At 44.3% G+C, this 19,893-nt stretch overlaps 1 protein-coding gene across 15 annotated transcripts in view; it reads right to left on the bottom strand.

The window, feature by feature from the left end:
• The window catches only part of RALY (RALY heterogeneous nuclear ribonucleoprotein), a 79,421-nt gene that overhangs the window by 7,656 nt on the left and 51,872 nt on the right, over window positions 1–19,893 (bottom strand). For all 15 annotated transcript variants that reach the window (XR_004522304.2, XM_033841254.2, XM_033841250.2 and 12 more), the window contains one exon: window positions 62–326. Coding sequence is in view for 14 of the 15 variants with exons in the window: in XM_033841254.2 (XP_033697145.1) it covers window positions 62–317 (256 nt within the window). In the remaining variant the exon portion in view is untranslated. Of the gene's footprint in view, window positions 1–61; window positions 327–19,893 lie in introns of those variants that run through there.

The following is a 19,893-nucleotide window of genomic DNA, read 5'->3' as shown; positions in this document are numbered from 1 at the left end:
GAATGCAGGCCAGCACCTGCCCAGGAGAAATCCAGGGGCAGGGCCATGGAGAGATGCTTACCCAGGGTCTGCCCAGCCAGCACCCGCCCATTCTCTCCCAGCACAGCTGCCCGGGCATGGCGCTCATTGGCATACTGGACAAAGGCATAGCCCTTGTGCACAGAACAGCCGGCCACACGGCCATACTTGGAGAAGATGGTCTCCACATCAGACTTCTTCACCACAGCTGTGTTGAGGTTTCCGATGAAAACCCGAGAGTTGATGGATTTGGGGTCATTCTTGTTGGTTACGTTGCTTGTCTGGATCTTCAAGGACATGGTGGCCACCTGAAGAAAGAAAGCCACTGTGAGGCTGGGAACCCGGATTGGGCTCAAGGGCTGCCCATGGCCCACAACCTGACTAAACTGGATTGCTTTGTGCCTTCCTACACACACGCCCCTACAGCATCCAGCTTCCCCATTTTTGTTCATTTCACTGGCTGCTGACCTCATATAGGTGTTTTACATATGTTCTGTCGTTTGGTACTGACATGATAAGCAGAATTAGGACATTTTATAAGGGAGGAAATGCAAAGTCAGAGGTCACAATGCTAGTGAATAACAGGACAGGGATTTGAACCCTGGTCTGCTTGACTCAATTCTTCTCTTTTAATTGAGACACTTGAGGTTTATTGGTTTATAACATTACATAAGTTTCATATTGACTCCAGTTCTTTCAAATCCACTCTTTCTTTAATGTTCATCTCAAATGCTACCCCTTGCAGGATCTAAAGTTGAAGATCTTCCACAGCTTTTCTTCTGATCCTTCAATGTAGAACCATGGTAAAGAGGTCACATGGTAAATGCAAGTAATGTATGCTCTAAAACAACTTCATATTAAGAAAATTGCTCAGTCTGATCCAGACATGGACCATGACTGTCTTTATTAGAACCAGCCATTTCGAAAAAAATGAGCTAAACCTCACTGAGCATTCACTGTGAGCTAAGGGTAGCATGCAATATTGAATAATTCCAAGACTCCATGAGTTCAACAGATAAGTGGATAATTTAGATGTGGCCCATATATACAATGGAATATTACTCAGCCATAAAAAGGAACTAAATTGAGTTATTTATAGTGAGGTGGATGGACCTACAGTCTCTCATACAGAGTGAAGTAAATCAGAAAGAGAAAAACAAATACTGTATGCTAACGCATATATATGGAATCGAGAAAAATGGTACTGATAAACCTAGTGGCAAGGCAGGAATAAAGATGCAGACATAAGAGAATGGACTTGAGGACACAGCAGGGAAGCAGAGGCTGGGACGAAGTGAGAAAGTAGCACTGACATACATACACTACCAAATGTAAAATGGACGGCTAGTGGGGAGCTGCTGCATAGCACAGGGAGATCAGCTTGGTGCTTTGTGATGACCTAGAGGGAGGGGATATGGGGATATATGTATATTTATAGCTGATTTACCTCGTTGTACAGCAGAAAACTAACACAACACTGTAAAGCAATTATACTCCAATAAAGATGTAAAAAAAAAAAAAAGACTCCATGAGTGTTATCATTATGCTTCATATTTTACCAAAACCAGACTCCAACAAGTTCATTAACTTGCCAGGAACAGGCATTCAAACCCAGGTCGTTGGTCCCTAAAGCCCATTTCTATCAAATTTATCACTCTCTTTCCCAGAGCTAAATCCACTTTAAATACAGTTGACCCTTGAACAACACAGGTTTCAACTGCATGGGTCCACTTTTATGCAAATACTTTTCAACAGTAAATACAATACTGAATGGTTCCCATGGTTGATTGAATCCACGGATGCTGAAGAACTGTGGATGTGGAAGGGGCTGACTGTAAGTTATACTCGAATTAACCCCTGCATTGTTCAAGGGTCAACTGTACTACAGTAAGTCAGCATATTTATCTGAGAACTGTTTTTAATAAATTAATTTTTTAGAGTTATCCATTTTACACTTACTATTCAAATTCTGTCCCCTTTGCTTAGAGATACTATACTTGCTCTTTGCTCTCTATACTCAGGCAATGTTTTTTACCCCAAAGGGCTGTACAACTCTCTCCTACTACCCTTCCTGGACAGATTATAATCTGGGCACAGGCTCCAAAGGGAAAGGGAAAAGGAAGCTCAATTTCAGTAGAAAAGGCCTACGTAAGCCTTGGCATTTATACTTCTTGGCCATCTTCTGCTCACCGACATGGGTTGGTGCAACTCCCTTTTGGAACACTCCTATCTTAAATAGAGCTATTGCAGAAGGTGCTGAAGAACCACCAGGCAGTATGCATAAAAACTCTCATCAGCTTAGGCTAACCATAAACACCTGCCTATTTACCTAATATTTTAGGGCATAGGGAGTTTCAAATTTTTAGTGAATTAGAGAAGAGCTGAGTATAAGCTGGGATATCTGTATCTTTTGTCCCACTAGGTTTTAAAGACCCTTTTCTCCTCAATCCTCCAGCTTAGAAGTTAGCACTTTCTGACCAGCAGATGGTACTGTTTGCAAGGAAACCATACGCTGGACCTGAGAACGATTCTGGGGAAGAACCTGCTCCTATTATGGGCTTGCAGTAGCAAGGATACTACTCAAGTGTGTGTCATCGCAGGTAAAGGCTGAGGGCTGAGAGGGCACCGCTACTGATGAAGGAGCTGGTGCCAGTTTTGGAGCTGGCGTGGGAAGACAAACTCTTCTGTTACTCAGTTTGCCTTTGAATCCAATCATAAACATTTATAAAGCAGTGAGGGACACAAAAGAGACTGCCCGTGAAAACACTTAACACACTGCCCATATGCAGAAAGAAACGCTCGATGTATGTGGGTTCCCCATTCCTCACAGTTCTCTGACAATCCCTCTCCTACCTGGATGACAAGCCATTCAAAGGTTAATTCCTTGTGCATCCATGGGTATACAAGAAATTTGTGGGGCTCCTCCATGGGCATCAGATAACTCTCTCCTTTGAGCTATCTCCAGAGCTATCTCCTGGAGACAGCTCAAAGTCATGAAGTTTTGGCCCAGGGAGATGCCACCTGCTTTGGCTGGAGGGAGCCAACCAGGTCAGGTGTGTGGACCAAGACAGAAAGAAGAGAAGGGGGGGTTGACGGTTCGGAGATCTACTGACGACTGCTGGCTCTGCCACTGCCCTGGCAGGGACATGACCATCGCTGGGTTCCCTCAGACTGCTTCCTGTTTAGTAGTGTTAGTGAGCTCTAACACTACTGAACAGGAAGCACTGCTGAGCACCTGTGCTTGGTGCTATAGTGGGATCAGCATTCACTCCTTGGCTGGTGAGCAAAGTCTTTGGGTTTGCCTCTACCCAGTCTTTTCTCTCATCACCTGGGGTTTGGGACGATGTATATAAAAGGCCTTTGCAAACTGTGAAGCTCTTTATAAGATCTAAAAGTTACTCTGACTAGTTGAACATCTCTGTTCTACTAATATTGCCATTTCTGGGCCCATTCTAGATGAGGGTCAAGGTCAGACTAGAGCACATTCTGTACAATGCTAAGGAAAGGCAGTCAGAAGCCATGTCACATGGGGGTCAGTTTTCTGATCTGTAGAGAAGACACTTGGGAAATATATGTATGTGGTTGCCCTGCACTGCCAAGGAGAAATGTCTGCCTGAAGCATGCTCCGGGAACCTAACCGCTGTATTGCCCAACCAAATAGCCCACAATCTGCTTTCAAGGCCTGCACGCTCTTCAGAGGGCAGGCTGTGCTGCTGCTGTACATAATCTCAAGGGGTAGGTATCTCTGGGGGTTCAGAAAAGCTTAAGTATCCACTCACATGTCCATGAAGCTCCTCAAACTGAGGAATGGAGTTGGGGGTGCAAAATGAAAAGAAAGCATGCTCAGACTAGCTCTCCTAGAACTGCTAGGTTCAGTTACAGAATCCCAAATTCAGATACGGTCTTCCAGGTTATGAAAATACCAATTTGTTAGCCTCACTTATAAGTTATAACCTTTGAATATTTAGACACATGGTACGTGGGTCTCCATCTATACTCTTGTTCTTCCCTGCAAATGTTAGAGGCAAGCTTGACAAAGTTGCACAGTAAATGCTCAATAAACATTAGGGACGAGGCAGTGAAGGTAATATCCCAGAAGGTGGTGAGAAGGGCTAGCTGTGGCCCTTAAGTAGGGGTATGGAGGAGTTGGGGGGACTACTAGAGGCTAGGGTTCCAGGCACCTTTTTCTAGCCTGTGACCCAAACACCCTGGTCCGCACACCAACCATCCCCAACTCAATCCTCTCCACACAATTCTATCTTGGCTCTTCTGGGCTTCCCACTAGGTTAGAGTGGGAGCCCTAGAAAATACTGACATCCTATTCAGCAGAAGCTGGTTGACTTGATAAGCTATTTTCCCCCCTGGGCCAAGTTCTGCCTCACACATTAGCTGTGTAATTGAGAGCAAGGTGTTTGTAGTCCCCGGAGGCCCCATGCTTAGCAATGAGCTAAGGAGAGGTGGGTAGAGGGATTGTTCTTGTGGAGGTGCGCAGGGGCGGGGGGAGCGGTGAGAATTCAAGAACCCAACTTGTTCCCACAGACTTCTGCAATGTCAGATTAGCAGGGACCTTAGTGAGCATGGAGCTTATATGCTCTTACTCTGAGGAACAGAGGGGAATGGACATGGCCAGGATGCCATAGCCAGTGAGTAGCAGGGCCAAGAACCCCACAGGTCCTCTGACTCTACGTCTAGGGTTCTTATATTTCATTTTTCCTTCTGGGCTGCCAGGAGACAAGTCCCCAGGACAGTGAGAAGCTTGGAGAAGGCAGTCTAGATACGCTGTGTTTGAGAAAACTGGGGACTGGCTCCCAAATAAATATCTTCACTTTTACCTGCTAAAACAACTGCTGCATAAAAGCTGGGATCTTAAGCTAATTAAAACCCATAGGAACACAGGCTTTGAAATGCAATTTACAGCTCAAAGGGATGGGCTGGCTCCTTCAGGCTAATAAGAAAAGAAAATTTGGCAAAAAACAAATCATTTTCCCCAGATGAAACATTTCAGATGGAAGCTATGTTTTGGAAGAGCCAAGCCTGAACATGTGGTAAAGTGACAGGGCTTTGTCAAGGCAGAAAAGCCCTAAAAGGTACCTGAACCCCTGAACTTTGAGTAAACGAGCCTCCCAGAGGGGCACCACAGTAAGAATAGCCTCTAATTACTGACTGCCAACTATGTGTCAAGAGACTTTACAAACCTCACCTTATTTAATTCTCACAACAGCCCTATGAGGAGGTAATTTAGATAGGGAAAGAAAGCTCAGAGAGACCAAGTAACTGGTTAACAGAGCAAAACCATAACTGGAACCCAGGTCTGTTTGACTCCAAAAACCTATGCATAGAGATGCCTTGGGTACTGATTCCCATTGTAAGAGTGTGTCACCCTGAGCCAGCCACACCCTCTCCTTGGTCCTCCTCACCCCTTTCCCTTTTCTACTACAATGCTTCGTATTTGCACAGGATTTTAGTAAAGAAAACCCCAGTTTATTTTCTTGAGCCTGACACTGTTAATCCCATTTTATAGATGAAAAAGCTGAGGATCATCAGCAAAGATATGGGACTTACTTAAGGTCCCCCAGTTGGTGAAGGGAGTAGCTAGGGGACTTGAATCCAGGCTTCTTGTTTGACACCTACATGCCACTGTCTCAACTATTCTAAGCCTGTGACTCTGCCTTATCAAACCTCATGCCCTCCCAATGCTGCCTATCAAGACCTAGTCTTCAGCCTGACCTCTGAGGCACTCAACCATCAGAACACCCACTTCTCCAACTCTGTAAATCCTCCTCAGCACTGGATCTCTGCTGCTCTTGGTCCCCATCCCCCACAACCAGTGCTATCTAGAGCCTCTCTCTCGGCCCGTTCTGCTGGACATCTCCAGCCTTATTCCCAAGCATGGGGATGAGTGGTCACACCAGCCTGTGGCCAGACCTCTGCCCTTAGATAACCCTGGAGCCCTCTGGGTGACTTTAAAGGAAAATAGCTATCAGTGATGGGGAGAAGCCAAGCAATTATACTGATCAGTAACTAGGGCCTCCTTGGTCCAGAGGCTCCTGGTTACCAGGTGGCTAGGGATGACAGAACATCTGTTAATCTCATTAAACTCTCCAGGCCCCAGCTCATTATCACTGCCCAAATGATCATTACTGGCCAGGACTAATTTCCCAAGGAATGCTCTTTAGTTCTTGACCATTCCCACTCCCAAGAGAAATCCTAGTTCCCAACAACCTGAACACTGAGGGCCCCTGGAATGGGTGGAGAGTTTAAGGGGTCTAGGCTGCAGGCTCAGGAGGCTTGGCTCCGCTGCTCTTAGTCATGTGACCTGAAACAAGTCTCGTAATTTCTGAGTCTTATCAACCTATTCTGAAAATAGAAAGAATCTTTTTCCTGACTACCTTTCAAATCTGATATAAAAATCAAGTAGGCTAATTGATGTGAAAGTTCTCTGTACATCTGTAACATACTATAAATGAATAGGGGATTATACCTATTTCTATTACCCAACTCCTATCTCCTTCACTCATTCAACAAACATTTTTGAGTATTCTCCTCTGTGCTGGCACTGTGGAGGTGCTGGGGAACAGTGTTTATGGGCCTTGTCCTCTACTTGTTTTTAAGAAAGTCTTCTCTCCAGGAACCTGTTTCTTGACTGTTTCCTAATAACAAAAGAATAAACATGAAATAGCAGAAACGGCTCTGCAGTCAGACAGGACTGAGTTCTAATCCCGGTCCTACCACTTATGAGACATAGCCCTGGACATGTCTCTTATCCTCACTGGGCCTCAGGTTCCTCAACTGCAAAATAGGAACTATACCAACCTCCCAGGATTAGTGACAATATTTGTAAAGTGCCCAGTATAATGGCTGAGACCAGTAGATATTTACACAAGAAACTCAAATGCCCAATGCCCTACGCCAAGAGATGAATCTAGCCTGGCAGTCTAGATCCTCCACATTCCAGCTCTAATCCTCTTTACCCAGGTTGTCTCCCAGTGCTCCAACGCTTCACCTGAGAATAAGGGAGTCAGGGGTAGGGGGCCTATGCATGCTCTCTCCCTTGTCCTACTATCTGGTACCAAACCTAAAAACTTCGTAGAGTGCCCCCTCCCCATGCCTGTCAAATCACTACTGTTTGGGACTGAGAGAGGAAAGAACACTGGTTGGGAGGAGTTCCAGGCTTTGCTGAGCCACTGACTCACCTCTCTACCACACCATGAGGTCTCTAGTCCTATACTCTAACACTAGTATCAGCATCTGTTAGGCCATGAGGGGAGACCCCAAAGCAGAAACAGAAGGTAGAGCTGGGGCCTCAGCCATCTCTTCCCACAGTGTGGTTTGAGTATATACTCTACCCTCCCTGTATCTTGCACTCTAACCCTACCCTTGATTATGGCCTTAGGCTGAGGTTTAGCATCTATGACAAGCAGCCCATATAGCTATGGAGGGAAAGGCAACAAAGGGTAGGTAGGTACAAACTTGGGCTTACAATCCCCAACAATGAGTTAGAGTTGGGGAAATACAAATGATTGTTGGCTTCTTTATTTTTGCCAGAGGTCATCCCCTCCATGCTCCAATAGGAAGACTGGTCCTGGCTTCGCTGCTGATGTACCACATGACCATGAGTTTGGGAGCATGTGACCACGAAGGGCCCTTCCAGGGTTAACATTACCAATACTTGCTGAGCACTTACTACATGCCAGGAACTGTACTATGTCTTCTGCTATGAGGTAGGTGGTGGTATATATAGTGTCCATTTCACAAATGAGGAAACTAAGCTTAGTTGGAGCTTAGTCCTACACAAGCTAGGAAATGGCAGAGCTGGGACCAGTCTGTATGAGACAAGAGGTAGTGCTCTTAACCTTGGCCCAGAATGGCTTTGTGCTAGGCATGCACTCTACCTGCCAGGAGATCAGTTTCTAACACTTTCTGATCCTTTGGGAAAAAACTCATGGAGCCTTGCTGAGTGCATACTCTCAAGTCCAAGAGCCAATAAGCACTTGCTGTGAGCCTGGGGGATGGACTCCTCCCCCTTCCCATAACTCAAGGGGCTGGCTCCTCACAGTGATGTGGCAAGATTAGTCACTGCTTGCCGTTGGTTGATTATAGCTATTCTTTTCTGTAAATGAAGTTTAAAAGTCATCAAAGGGTTTGTCAGCTGTGACTTATGAGCCTCTTTCCCCGCAGGGAAGTCAGGCAGTGACAAATGCCCCTCTTGTTCTGCCATCCATTACAAGGCAGAAGGTGCCATGTTCCAATTACTGGAGACCCCGATGAAGTTCATGGAAAACCCTGCTCCAGGCTGCAGCCATTAGTCAGGCCTGGCAGGGCTGCCAGCACAGCTGCCCCTAGGCCCAGGCCCCACTGGCTAAGAATGGAGTAAGGGCACATTTCTGACTTTGTGAGTCAGCCCCTTCCACCCCATACTTGTGTTATCTCTGGTGGGTTTATTCTAGACACATTTAAAAAACGAGTAAAAACATGGGCATCGTGTGGGCTGTCTCAAAGTACCCAGAATCAAGACTGCTTAAGACAAACAGACATGCGGAAATAAGGTCATGCTGCCGGTAGAGTAGGTGGGGAATATGATGCTCAAGAGGGAAGAGGATAAAGTACCTATGATGTTCAGAGTAGAGACTGAAAGCACCCTTAGAGATCATCTAGTGTAATCAATTGCCTCAGTACTCAATACCCATTATATGCCAAGCCCTGTCCACCTAAATGCTGGGGAACCAAAAATGAATAAAATATAGTCCCTACTACTGAGGGTAGATGAGATCATTAAGGTTTAAATAAGTGACTTGCCCAAGGTCACAAAATAAGTTAGGATCAGTGACAGAATAAGAAAGCAGGTCTCCAGACCTCTAGTGAAGTAGAGAAAGTGGAGTGACAGGGAGCCCTCCTGCATGCCAGGCTCTTTACACAGAACATGGCATAACGGTCAAGAGCGCTAGCTCCCATTCAAATCCCACCTACACACTTATCACAGGGTTTGACTTCTGAAAAGTCCCTCAACCTATCCAAGCCTCAGAACAAAATTTATTTCAGAGTTGTGGTGAGAATTAAATAAGATAATACATGTACAATGAACAGTGGCAGGCACATATTAAGTATGCCAAAATATTACTTAACATCAATTTGAGGTAGGTATTATTAATCTTGTTTTACAGACAAGACTGAAGCTCTTTTTCACTTTGTCACACTGAGACAGTACTTCTCAAAACTACTTGCGGTGAAGAAGCAGTTTTTTGTTGTTTTGCTTTTTAAACTTCCAATCCATTACAGACAAATACATTTGTAAAATACAATTAAAATGTCAAATTACTGTAAAGGTCTCTAAGTGCTTAGTCTCAATTTCTGTACTCATCACAAACCAGCAAGTTTGCGAACTAGCATCCTATCTATTCAGTGGGCTATAATTTGAGTAGCACAGCTCTAAACCACTCTCACCCATCCCTGTCAACCTCTATAAAAAGCAAAGCAAACAAAAAATAGAGTTTATTTCATTTCTTTCGAGTCCTTTAACCTGATTTCTTGTAGACTTTGGTGTTAGACTATAAAAAACTATCCTAGTCTTTTTCCTTTCTTCTCAAGAAAGAGAGAAGAGGATGCAGGTCAATGATGAGTTCAAGGATTTGCCACCAAACGCTTTAGGAGGTGATTTATCTTGCTCATCTGCCCTAGATCATGCTATATCCTGCAAGTCAAGATGATCCAGGCTTAATGAGGACTAACACCTTCCTGAAGCCCAGTGATCTGAAAGGAAGGCATGTGCCTGAAGAGGCTAGTACTTCTAGACCCTCTCTCCCCAGACTAGAGGACATGAGGAAACCAGCCAGGAAGGGGAAGCATGTTGTAACTCTTCTTTTTGGTATTTCTAATTTTCAGTCTTGTATCATAGCTATTTACACAGTAGTCTTCTCTCTCCCACTAGTGAGTTTATTGACAGCAAGATGGATATCAGATTCATTCTTGAATGCCACTGTACACCCAACAGTGTGACTGGCTGGGGCAGATGAGGAGCTCTTAACCAGTGTGCCAAGACATAATAATGTACCTTGAATCTTCCAGGTGCATGGATAAAATTTCATCGGTGTACATAACTTCTTTCTGTTCTAACTGAGCTAATAGGGTAGTACTATTTTTCAGCACAACCCAGAGCTGAGTGGGTCGTATGACACGGTGTCTAGAGAGGTACAACCTGCTGCTGTGAACAGGGTGCTGCCATCAAGCAGGAATCAAAGCCTAAATGTTTCCTGCCATGTGAGAGGCCATGTAATATGGTCAAGAGAGTAACCTCTGAAGCCAAATGCCTTCATTCTGCCACTGAACCAGCTGTGTGACATGACCCTCAGTAAGTGTCTTAAGTTCTTTATGCTTCAGTTACCTCACCTATAAAATGGGGGTAGTGATACATATCTCTAGGGTTGCTGGAGGATAAAACAATCTAATTCATGTTTAAAACAATGTCTGGCACATCAGAAATATGCTACTGTTATTAGTATTGTTATTGTTAGAACCCAGAAGAACTTTTTCTTGTGAGTATGAAAGGTAGTGAGTTCTACTGTAACATTAATCTAGAGCTGAACTATGATCAAGGAAAGAATACTATCATTGTGGATGCAATAAATTTTAGTATCTGGAAATGTGCCTTGAACATAAAAGGAATCATGGGAGTAGGCACTCATTAAGTGTTAAATGAATACAGAAATGAGTATCAAGAGTAAAGCAGTCCCCAGAGAGTACAACTTGAGAAGGCGGGCAGCAAGAGGCCCCTAAGTGAAGGTTCCCAGAAAGGCCTCTTTGTACCTTGAAGACCCAGAAGGCAGGTTGTTCTCCCCTTCCAGGCAACAGGGCTGCAAGGGCTGATACTGCAAGAAACCTCTGCTGGCTCACTGTTCGGTATCTCCGATGGAACCTCCACATTCTGTGGCTACTCTATTCTGAGCAAGGCTGCAGCAGGTTGTGCCATAGTAGTGTACACGTCCCCATTTTCCTATTGGAGGAACAGAGAGGGCGGCCTAACCCCTCCCAAGACAGACCCTGCCCCAAGTTAAAATAGTAACAGGGGATTATTAGCTTTGAATTCCTGCTTGCCTGTGGAGTCCCAGGTCCTGAACCCCACTTCCACTAGCTGTGTGAACTTGGGAAGGCACTTCGCTTCTCTGAGGTTCAGGCTCCCCATCTGTGAAATGGGGATGAAAATCCCTGCCCTGCTCACTTGCAGTGCAGGTTGTTGTGAGGGTCAAAGGAGATAACATAGGGGAGTGTACTGTTACCTGAGATTGCTACAAAAATGTGGACAGGGATATTCCCTGGGATGGACAGCTCCTGCAGGTCTTCCTAGACAGAGGCACCCTGGCAGTGAGCCAGTTGGCTGGAAGTAGGCGGTAGATGGTACACAACTTGGCACTGCAGCCAAGCACTGTGCCCCTCAGGTATAAGGGCAGTTGATTAAAATCCTTTCCTGTGAAATCAGTATTTTCTTCATTACAACAATCCTTCTCCTTGAAAACACCTAATGCTACCCCTCACAGTCCCACTAAGGCTTGATCCTGCCGAAAACGTATGCACTGGCATATAAATATACATATTTAATTTCCCACATTCAGACAGGAGAAAAGAAAGCTGACCTCTGTCCAGGGTGCTGATCTAAACACAACTCAGGGCTCTAAGCATCACCCCACAGTGCTGTATGTTTGGTCCAAAGAGGACCACTGAGAATGATGCCACTGTCATAGCCACTATGTCCCTCTGGTAACAACATTAATTCAACAAATATTACTAAGCTCTGCCTCTTGAGTGAACCACTGAGCAAGTGCATCCTTGTCTCCTGTTTAAGACCCTTCAGCAGCTTCGCACCACCAAGAATCAAGTCCAACTCCTTAAACGTGGTTTACAAGCCTCTTCACTAAAGCTACCAAATTCATACACAACAATCCTCTAAGGGATTATAAGTCAACCCGCTTTACAGATGAGTAAACCCTAGTGCAGAAAGACAAAGGCAGTTGCCCAGGGTCACATAATGAGCACATTGGTATGAACTGAGTTCTTCCTGAAGGGCTAGGTATCTGACCCCAAGTATCAAACTTACAACCGCCTTTTCTTGGACTAGTCTATATGATGCAATATGGGGATGGGGCATTTATTGCTCAGGTGACCCCTTCAGGGAGCTGCTTAGATAAATGTCCCTTGCTGGAAGCTGCCAATCTGAACTCTCTCACTCCCATAGCTGCAGCATCATTGATAAACTTGGCGTAATGACCAAAATGTTCATTTGCATGTAATATAGTACACATTTGCATACCTAAGTTCAGGAGGCCCAGCCACCACGAGCATCAAATAAAAGTAAACCAATGAGGGCTTCCCTGGTGACACAGTGCTTAAGAATCCATCTGCCAGTGCAGGGGACATGGGTTCGAGCCCTGGTGTGGGAGGATTCCACATGCCACGGAGCAACTAAGCCCGTGCGCCATAACTACTGAGCTTGCACTCTAGAGCCGGCGAGCCACAACTACTGAAGCCTGTGCACCTAGAGCCCGTGCTCTGCAACAAGAAAAGCCACCGCAATGAGAAGCCCATGCACCGCAACGAAGAGTAGACCCGGCTCGGCACAATAGAGAAAGCCCGCGCACAGCAACGAAGACCCAACACAGCCAAAAATAAATTAATTAATTAAATAAATTTTAAAAAACCAAAAAAGTAAACCAATGAACCACAACAACTTAGGGGGAAAAAAAAGCCAGCCCCCAAAATAATAAGCATAACATGCCCAATACCTAATGAACTTCTAAACTAATTTATTCAACTGATCATGACAGAAGCAGCTGTGGTCTCTACGGTCTTTTCCCCCCGTCATCCTCTTAGAAAGAATTAACTAATCCTTTCTGGTCCCCTTTCCCCTCAAAAAAGACACTACACTAAACATGTTTCTATACTGCAATAGCTGGTATTAAAAAAAAAAAAAGTTTTCCCCAAACTTTAATAGATAGATTCTCAACTGCAGGAGCATGAGCTTTGGATAGAGACAGATCAGGATCAATCAATCATTTACTTACTAACTGTGTGACCTTGGACAAGTCATTAAATTCCCTGAGCTGATATTCTCTACTAGGCATACTTCCATATACTTCTTCCCTCCACACAGTGAATCATTTCCTGATTCACATACTAAAACCAAGCCCTGCTGATTTGGCCTCCTAAATATTTTTAGAATGTAGCCCTTCTTTCTCCATTCATATTACCACTCAATTCATCCTCCACACCGTCACAATATCACTACATGCCTCCTTTGCTTAAAACCAAAATTAAAGTTTTGCTTTATTATTTCAAAATTCTTGGCCATTAATTTGGGTGTTTGTACTTGTGTGTTTATTTGGTTTTTTTTTTTTTTTCCGGTACGTGGTCCTCTCACTGTTGTGGCCTCTCCCGTTGCGGAGCACAGGCGCCGAACGCGCAGGCTCAGCGGCCATGGCTCATGGGCCTAACCGCTCCACAGCATGTGGGATCTTCCCGGACCGGGGCACGAACCCGTGTCCCCTGCATTGGCAGGCAGACTCTCAACCACTGTGCCACCAGGGAAGCCCAAGTACTTGTGTGTTTATTTTTTGAAATTACCGTAAGTAATCACCTAAACCCCAACCCCTCTATAGGACATAACTATTGTTAGCATCTTGGTATACTGCCTTCCAGTGTTTTTTCTTGTGCTATGTAATATTTGGATTACATAGTTAGATCACTGATTCAATTCTGTAACATAATTTTTTCAACTAACATTATAACATAGTATATATAACGTATCTGTCCTTATTGCTGCATAGCTTTCAATAAGCATCATTTTAAAATAATTATCATTTTTAATAACTCATAGTTTCCCCATGAGTGGATTTATAATTTAGACTGGTCACAGTTTAGGTGGTCATTTAAGCTTTCTCCAATTTCTCAATATTATAAATAATAGCATCTGAGGGAAAGTTCATTCTATATATTGGATTATTTCCTTAGGACAGAGTGTCCCAGAAGTGGAATTACTGTGTCAAAATGTATGAACATTTTTATGGTTCAGACACACTCTGCCTAATTGTTGTCCAAAAGTGCTGTACCAATCTACACTGCTATCACCAATGAATGCCACTTTCATGGCAACCTCACCAGAATCATGTACTGCATTAGTATGTGTGGTGGTGGGGGGGGATAGGGGGTGGGGGTAGTTAACAGGGGAAAAGCAAATCCTCATTGTTGTTTTCATGTATACATGAAAATAATAGTCTCCCACGATTGTTACACTAAGTTTTGAGTCTACAGAGTTTTTGATTGCCACGAAGAAGTTATTGTAGGTTCTTAGAGGAATAATATGCTGAAAATTTATTTACTCATTTATCAAAAAATCATTTATTGAGTACCTGTTTCTGCCAGACACTGTACAAAGTATGGAAGTGAACAAAGTATTTACAGTCCCTGCCCCAGAGGAATTCACGGTCCACACAGTCCAGTGATGAAAACCAGAAACTATGTTTCATCCCTTTCATCTGGATAAGGGCTATGATAGGAACACGTGGGGACTCAGAGGCATGTCACTTACCAAAGGGACAGGACAGAAGGAAGAGGAGGCAGTCAGCAAGGAGTCATCAACAAGTTCTGATCTTGTCCATAGGGATAAGTTGAAGTTGACCCATACATAGATGAGAGGAAACACTTAGGAAAGAGGAAATAGCATGAGCAAAGTTGTGGAAACTGAACAGTGTTTCCACACTGAGTGAATAATAATATGTATTGCGGTTTCGCTGGAGTGTAGAGTCTAAGACTGGATGTTGCAAGAGATGATAGCAGAGAGCCTGGAAAAGGCCAGATCAGAAAGCCCTTGGGGACTGTTGAAGAGCTTGGACTTCATGGGAGCCATGACCCAGTCCTATGTCATATGCAGAAGAAAGCTCAGTAAGAAGGGCCTCAGAAGTCCCTATAGGTGTTGAGCATCTGAACTACAGAAGCCAAACCCCGATCACAACATCCCACTGTGTCAACTTTTTTTGTCTCATATGTTAGTCTTCTCTTGCCAAGCAGTGAAGAAGTTTTGGGGTATTTTTCACAGCACCTAGCGCATTGCTAGGCACATGGCAGGGGCTCCAATAATGCTCATGGATCACTAACTGGAGGTACCTCCTGCAATAATACATATGCTCAAGAAACCCTTACTGCCCTGGCATAGCGCCAGCCAATCTCAGCGGGAGCTCAGTCACTGCCTCTCTTGGCAGATGTACTGCCTCAGAAAGCTACCTCCCCGCTTCTTGCTCCTTCTGCCAAATAAAAAAATGTGCCTGCGTACAAGAAACTATAAAGTATGTGATAACTAAGCAGCACATCGGGTGGCCAGCGGGGTGGCCTGAGGGTCATAAATCCTTCCCCATAGTACATTCCTCAAGCCAAGGACTCCCTCAGCTCTACTGGCAGTTTAGGAGTGCCACCACGACCCCCGCATTAAAATAAAATAGGTTTTTCCAATTGAGCACGTTAAAAGTCTCCTTTGAGTAGCTGCTGACCTTCTCTGAAGTATTACAACTTTCTACATTAATAACATCTGCTTTAATGACGACAAGGATATTAACAGGATGATTATTTCAACAATTAATATAATAGCAAGTCATTCATGCCCTGCTAGTAGTGGTATGAGCTGTGGGCAATGGGATCTGATGTGCTGCCTAAGATCCATCTGAGGAGACAGTATTAAAATGATCTGTTTCTGTGTCATCTCCCCTCCCAGATTGTGAATTCATGGATGGCAGGGACCACAATCTATTTAATATCGGCATTCCTCCTGCCTTTCAGGATAACCCTGGCCCAGAGTGGTGCTCAGGGAGTACCTGCTGAAGTGAACTCCAGGTACCACTGTCCCCACCCTCTTCCTCATTCATACTTTTTAAGAAACAAAGAAGGAGGTGGTACAGATAATGAAGCCAGGAGACTTGGGAGACAGAAAGGAGACATCTTTGCAGGAGCCCAATCCACTCCAGCCTTTAGGAAAGGCTGTTTTGTAATATAAAAAATGATCATTATGATTCATTAATTGCTTATTTTGTGGTAGATGCCTTGCTAAGTATTTTACTTCTCATTCTTACAACAACTCTTTGAGGTTAAGAATTATATCAAGGTCACAATGGCCCTGAGACTCTTAGGACAATGACTGTGGAGTCAGACTACCTGGGTTCAAATCCCCGCTCTGCCATGTACCAGCTGTATGATGCTGGGTAAATGCCTTAACTCCTCTGTGCCTTAGTTTTCTCAGTTGTAAAATGAGAATAATATTACAGTACCTTCCCCATAAGGTTGTGAAAATTCGGTGAGATAACGTATCAGCAAGTGAAGCATTCAGGAGCTTTCTAAATGAAATTATTATTACTACTGGTCCCATTTAATAGATGGCTCCAAATACCACACTCTTAACATTGCATAAGGTTAAGAGAGATTGCTTCATCAATAAAGCAGGACCAGAACCAATTTCTGATTTGGTGATGGAGGCTGGAGCCAGAACGGTTTTCAGTGCACAAAGCCACTGATGTCATAACCTTGATGAAAACTCTTCAGGATAGCCTTTGTTTTCCATCCCCCAGGAAGATTCAGTCACTGTCTCCTCTGGACCCTGATATTCTCTACAGACCTCTGACACAGAAACATGTGCTGCACCTTTGTGATTTACATATCTGTCTTTCTCCATTAGACTCTGAACTCCTAGAAGGCAGAGACTCTTTTATTAATCTTTGCAATCCCAGCCTCCGGCACTGCCCTGGCAAAAAGCAGATGCAAAAGGTGAAAGAACCCTAGGTGGGCACTGTTTCAGTAAATGGTTCCCCAGTGTTCCTGACATGGCAGCTCCTTAAAAGTGAACTGTATATTTGAAGTTCATGGGAAGAACCCAAGTTCCTCATCCATCAGCAGGGCAGAAGGACAGGCAAAACAGTGATGAGAGAGACAACAAAGGAGGATCAAAGCGAGAAGCTGGGGACCAGTGGTGTCTTTGTTCAGTAGACTCCAAGGAGCAGAGGCTCAAAAGAGAGGCTGAATCTTTAGCCCAGAAACTGCTGAATCTAAGCTTTCTGTGGTGGGGAAGATGTACAAGGTCCTCACCAAGCAGAGAGCAACAAAGGCTAGAAACTGCCATCCTCGTTGGAAATCAACACAGCAAGGGAGACCCAGTCTACTCTCTGAATTATCTGGTGACCCTGAGATGAGCCCAACCACTGGGCCCAACCATGCTGGTTTAAAGGAAAAAACACTGGGCAAAGAGTTCGAAGACTTGAGTTCAGTCCTGGAAATGTACCAATTTTTCAATTAATAAATACTTGAGGATCTACTACACGTCAGGATTGCACTAGGCACCTGTAATACAACAATGAACATATCACTAATCTGCTGTCAGCCCCTGGAAAAGTCACTACCCCTTCTCTGAGCCTCAGTGTCCTCATAACGACACGTGGAAGATAACCTCTAGGTCATAGGATTGTTTTGTGTATCAGATGTGTTCTGGAAAGTTTACTGTACAACTTTGCAAAGGTAAATGCTGTATTTTTTACTAGAGCTAAACTAGAAGGCTTAGTAAAAGCAAGGACAGCCGCCCCAAATAAATGCCAAGGACAACTACCTCTGCCAGGTCTGGATAGAAACCAGCGGCACATTCCTAACCACTGAATTCCATGTAAGATGGTGATGGAAAAGCAGAAATCTGACACGTTCTCTTCAAATTCCTCTCAGGATCTTTCCCATAGTTACTGGTATCAGTGTTCATCACTGGAAACTGCACTATGGGGCCTCTTGGATGAACCCCCTGGATGCAACTGAAACTTCTTAAAAGAAGAACAGACTTAAAACTTTGTGGGTTAGAGGCACCTTTCCAGACACTGAGCTAAAATTACCTGACCCCTGGTCTTTCAACTGTTTGGAAACATTTGGTGGCCACTAAGCCTGTTGTTTCCTCATTTTCCTGCTTACTGGCACAAACACAACAAAACAGAAAGCTTGATGCTCTAACAATGCTCTCTGATTAGTGGTTTGCAGAATCCTCTGTAATTTTATGATTTGCCGGCTAGAAGAGTAAGAACAATGGAGTGGAAATAGTGGTGTGGCCCAAGGGGCAGTCAAGCACCCTGAACTTTAGACTTTGTTCTACTGTGGACTGGCTCTGTAAACTTGATTACAGACCTTAATTGCCTCATCCAAAAAATGGAGGAACTGAACCATATCAGTGTTGCATGAACTCCTCCATGAAAAACCAGTGTTCCTCAAGATGTTAATGAGAGTTCCTCAGAAAAGGGGCTCCAAGATCAAATAAAAACAGGAAACTTGTCATACTCCATGCCTTCCTCCCCACCCTCCCCAGTCACATGCACACTAAGGCTCTAAGAAGTCAACAATAAAGAAATGTACTTTGCATCATTCAGTCTGACTTTTCCTAGATTATTAACGTCTCTTCTGAGGAAGACACATTGGAATAGATCTCTCGGGTCCCTGGTCAGCTCTAACCCGCTGTGATTTGTATCAGAAGTACTTAACCAGTGCCTGGAGCATCCCTGTTTCCCACTAACCCAGTGAGGCACTTAAATGATACTCTGGCTTACAGAATTTCATTTCATGTAGTTCACTTCACTGTAGTGAGAGTACTAATTTTTTTGTGTGACATCTTTACTGGAGTATAATTGTTCTACAATGGTGTATTAGTTTCTGCTTTATAACAAAGTGAATCAGCCATACATATACATATATCCCTATATCCCCTCCCTCTTGCGTCTCCCTCCCACCTGCCCTATCCCACCCCTCTAGGTGGTCACAAAGCACTGAGCTGATCTCCCTGTGCTATGTGGCTGCTTCCCACTAGCTATCTATTTTACATTTGGTAGTGTATATATGTCAATGCTACTCTCTCACTTCGTCCCAGCTTACCCTTACCCTTCCCCGTGTCCTCATGTCCATTCTCTACATCTGTGTCTTTATTCCTGTCCTGCCCCTAGCCTCTTCAGAACCATTGTTTTTAGATTCCATATATATGTTAGCATACGGTATTTTTCTCTTTCTGACTTACTTCAGTCTGTATGACAGACTCTAGGTCCATCTGCCTCACTACAAATAACTCAATTTCATTTATTTTTATGGCTATGTAATATTCCATTGTATATATGTGCCACATCTTCTTTATCCATTCATCTGTCAGTGGACACTTAGGTTGTGTCCATGTCCTGGCTATTGTAAATAGAGCTGCAATGAACATTGTGGTACATGACTCTTTGAATTATGGTTTTCTCAGGGTATATGCCCAGTACGGGATTGCTGGATCATATGGTAGTTCTATTATTTTTTTTAGATTTTATTTATTTTTGGCTGCGTTGGGTTTTCGTTGTTGCACATGGACTTTTCTCTAGTTGCGGTGAGCGGGGGGCTACTCTTAGTTACGGTGCATGGGCTTCTCATTGCAGTGGCTTCTCTTGTTGCGGAGCATGGGCTCTAGGCGCACGGGCTTCAGTAGTTGCCGCACATGGGCTCGTAGCTGTGGCACATGGGCTTAGTTGCTCCGTGGCATGTAGGAGCTTCCTGGACCAGGGATCGAACCCGTGTCCCCTGCACTGGCAGGCGGATTCTTAACCACTTCACCACCAGGGAAGTCCCTATTTTTAGTTTTTTAAGGAACCTCCACACTGTTCTCCATAGTGGCTGTATCAATTTACATTCCCACCAACAGTGCAAGAGGGTTCCCTTTTCTCCACACCCTCTCCAGCATTTATTGTTTGTAGACTTTTTGATGATGGCCATTCTCACTGGTGTGAGGTGATGCCTCATTGTGGTTTTGATTTGCATTTCTCTGATGATTAGTGCTGTTGAGCATCCTTTCATGTGTTCGTTGGC

This window comes from Tursiops truncatus, chromosome 15, assembly GCF_011762595.2.
Source record: "Tursiops truncatus isolate mTurTru1 chromosome 15, mTurTru1.mat.Y, whole genome shotgun sequence".
NCBI classification, from domain to species: Eukaryota; Metazoa; Chordata; class Mammalia; order Artiodactyla; family Delphinidae; genus Tursiops; species Tursiops truncatus.
The sequence above is the reverse complement of the archived record's forward strand: the minus strand, read 5'-3'. Positions and strand labels throughout refer to the sequence as shown.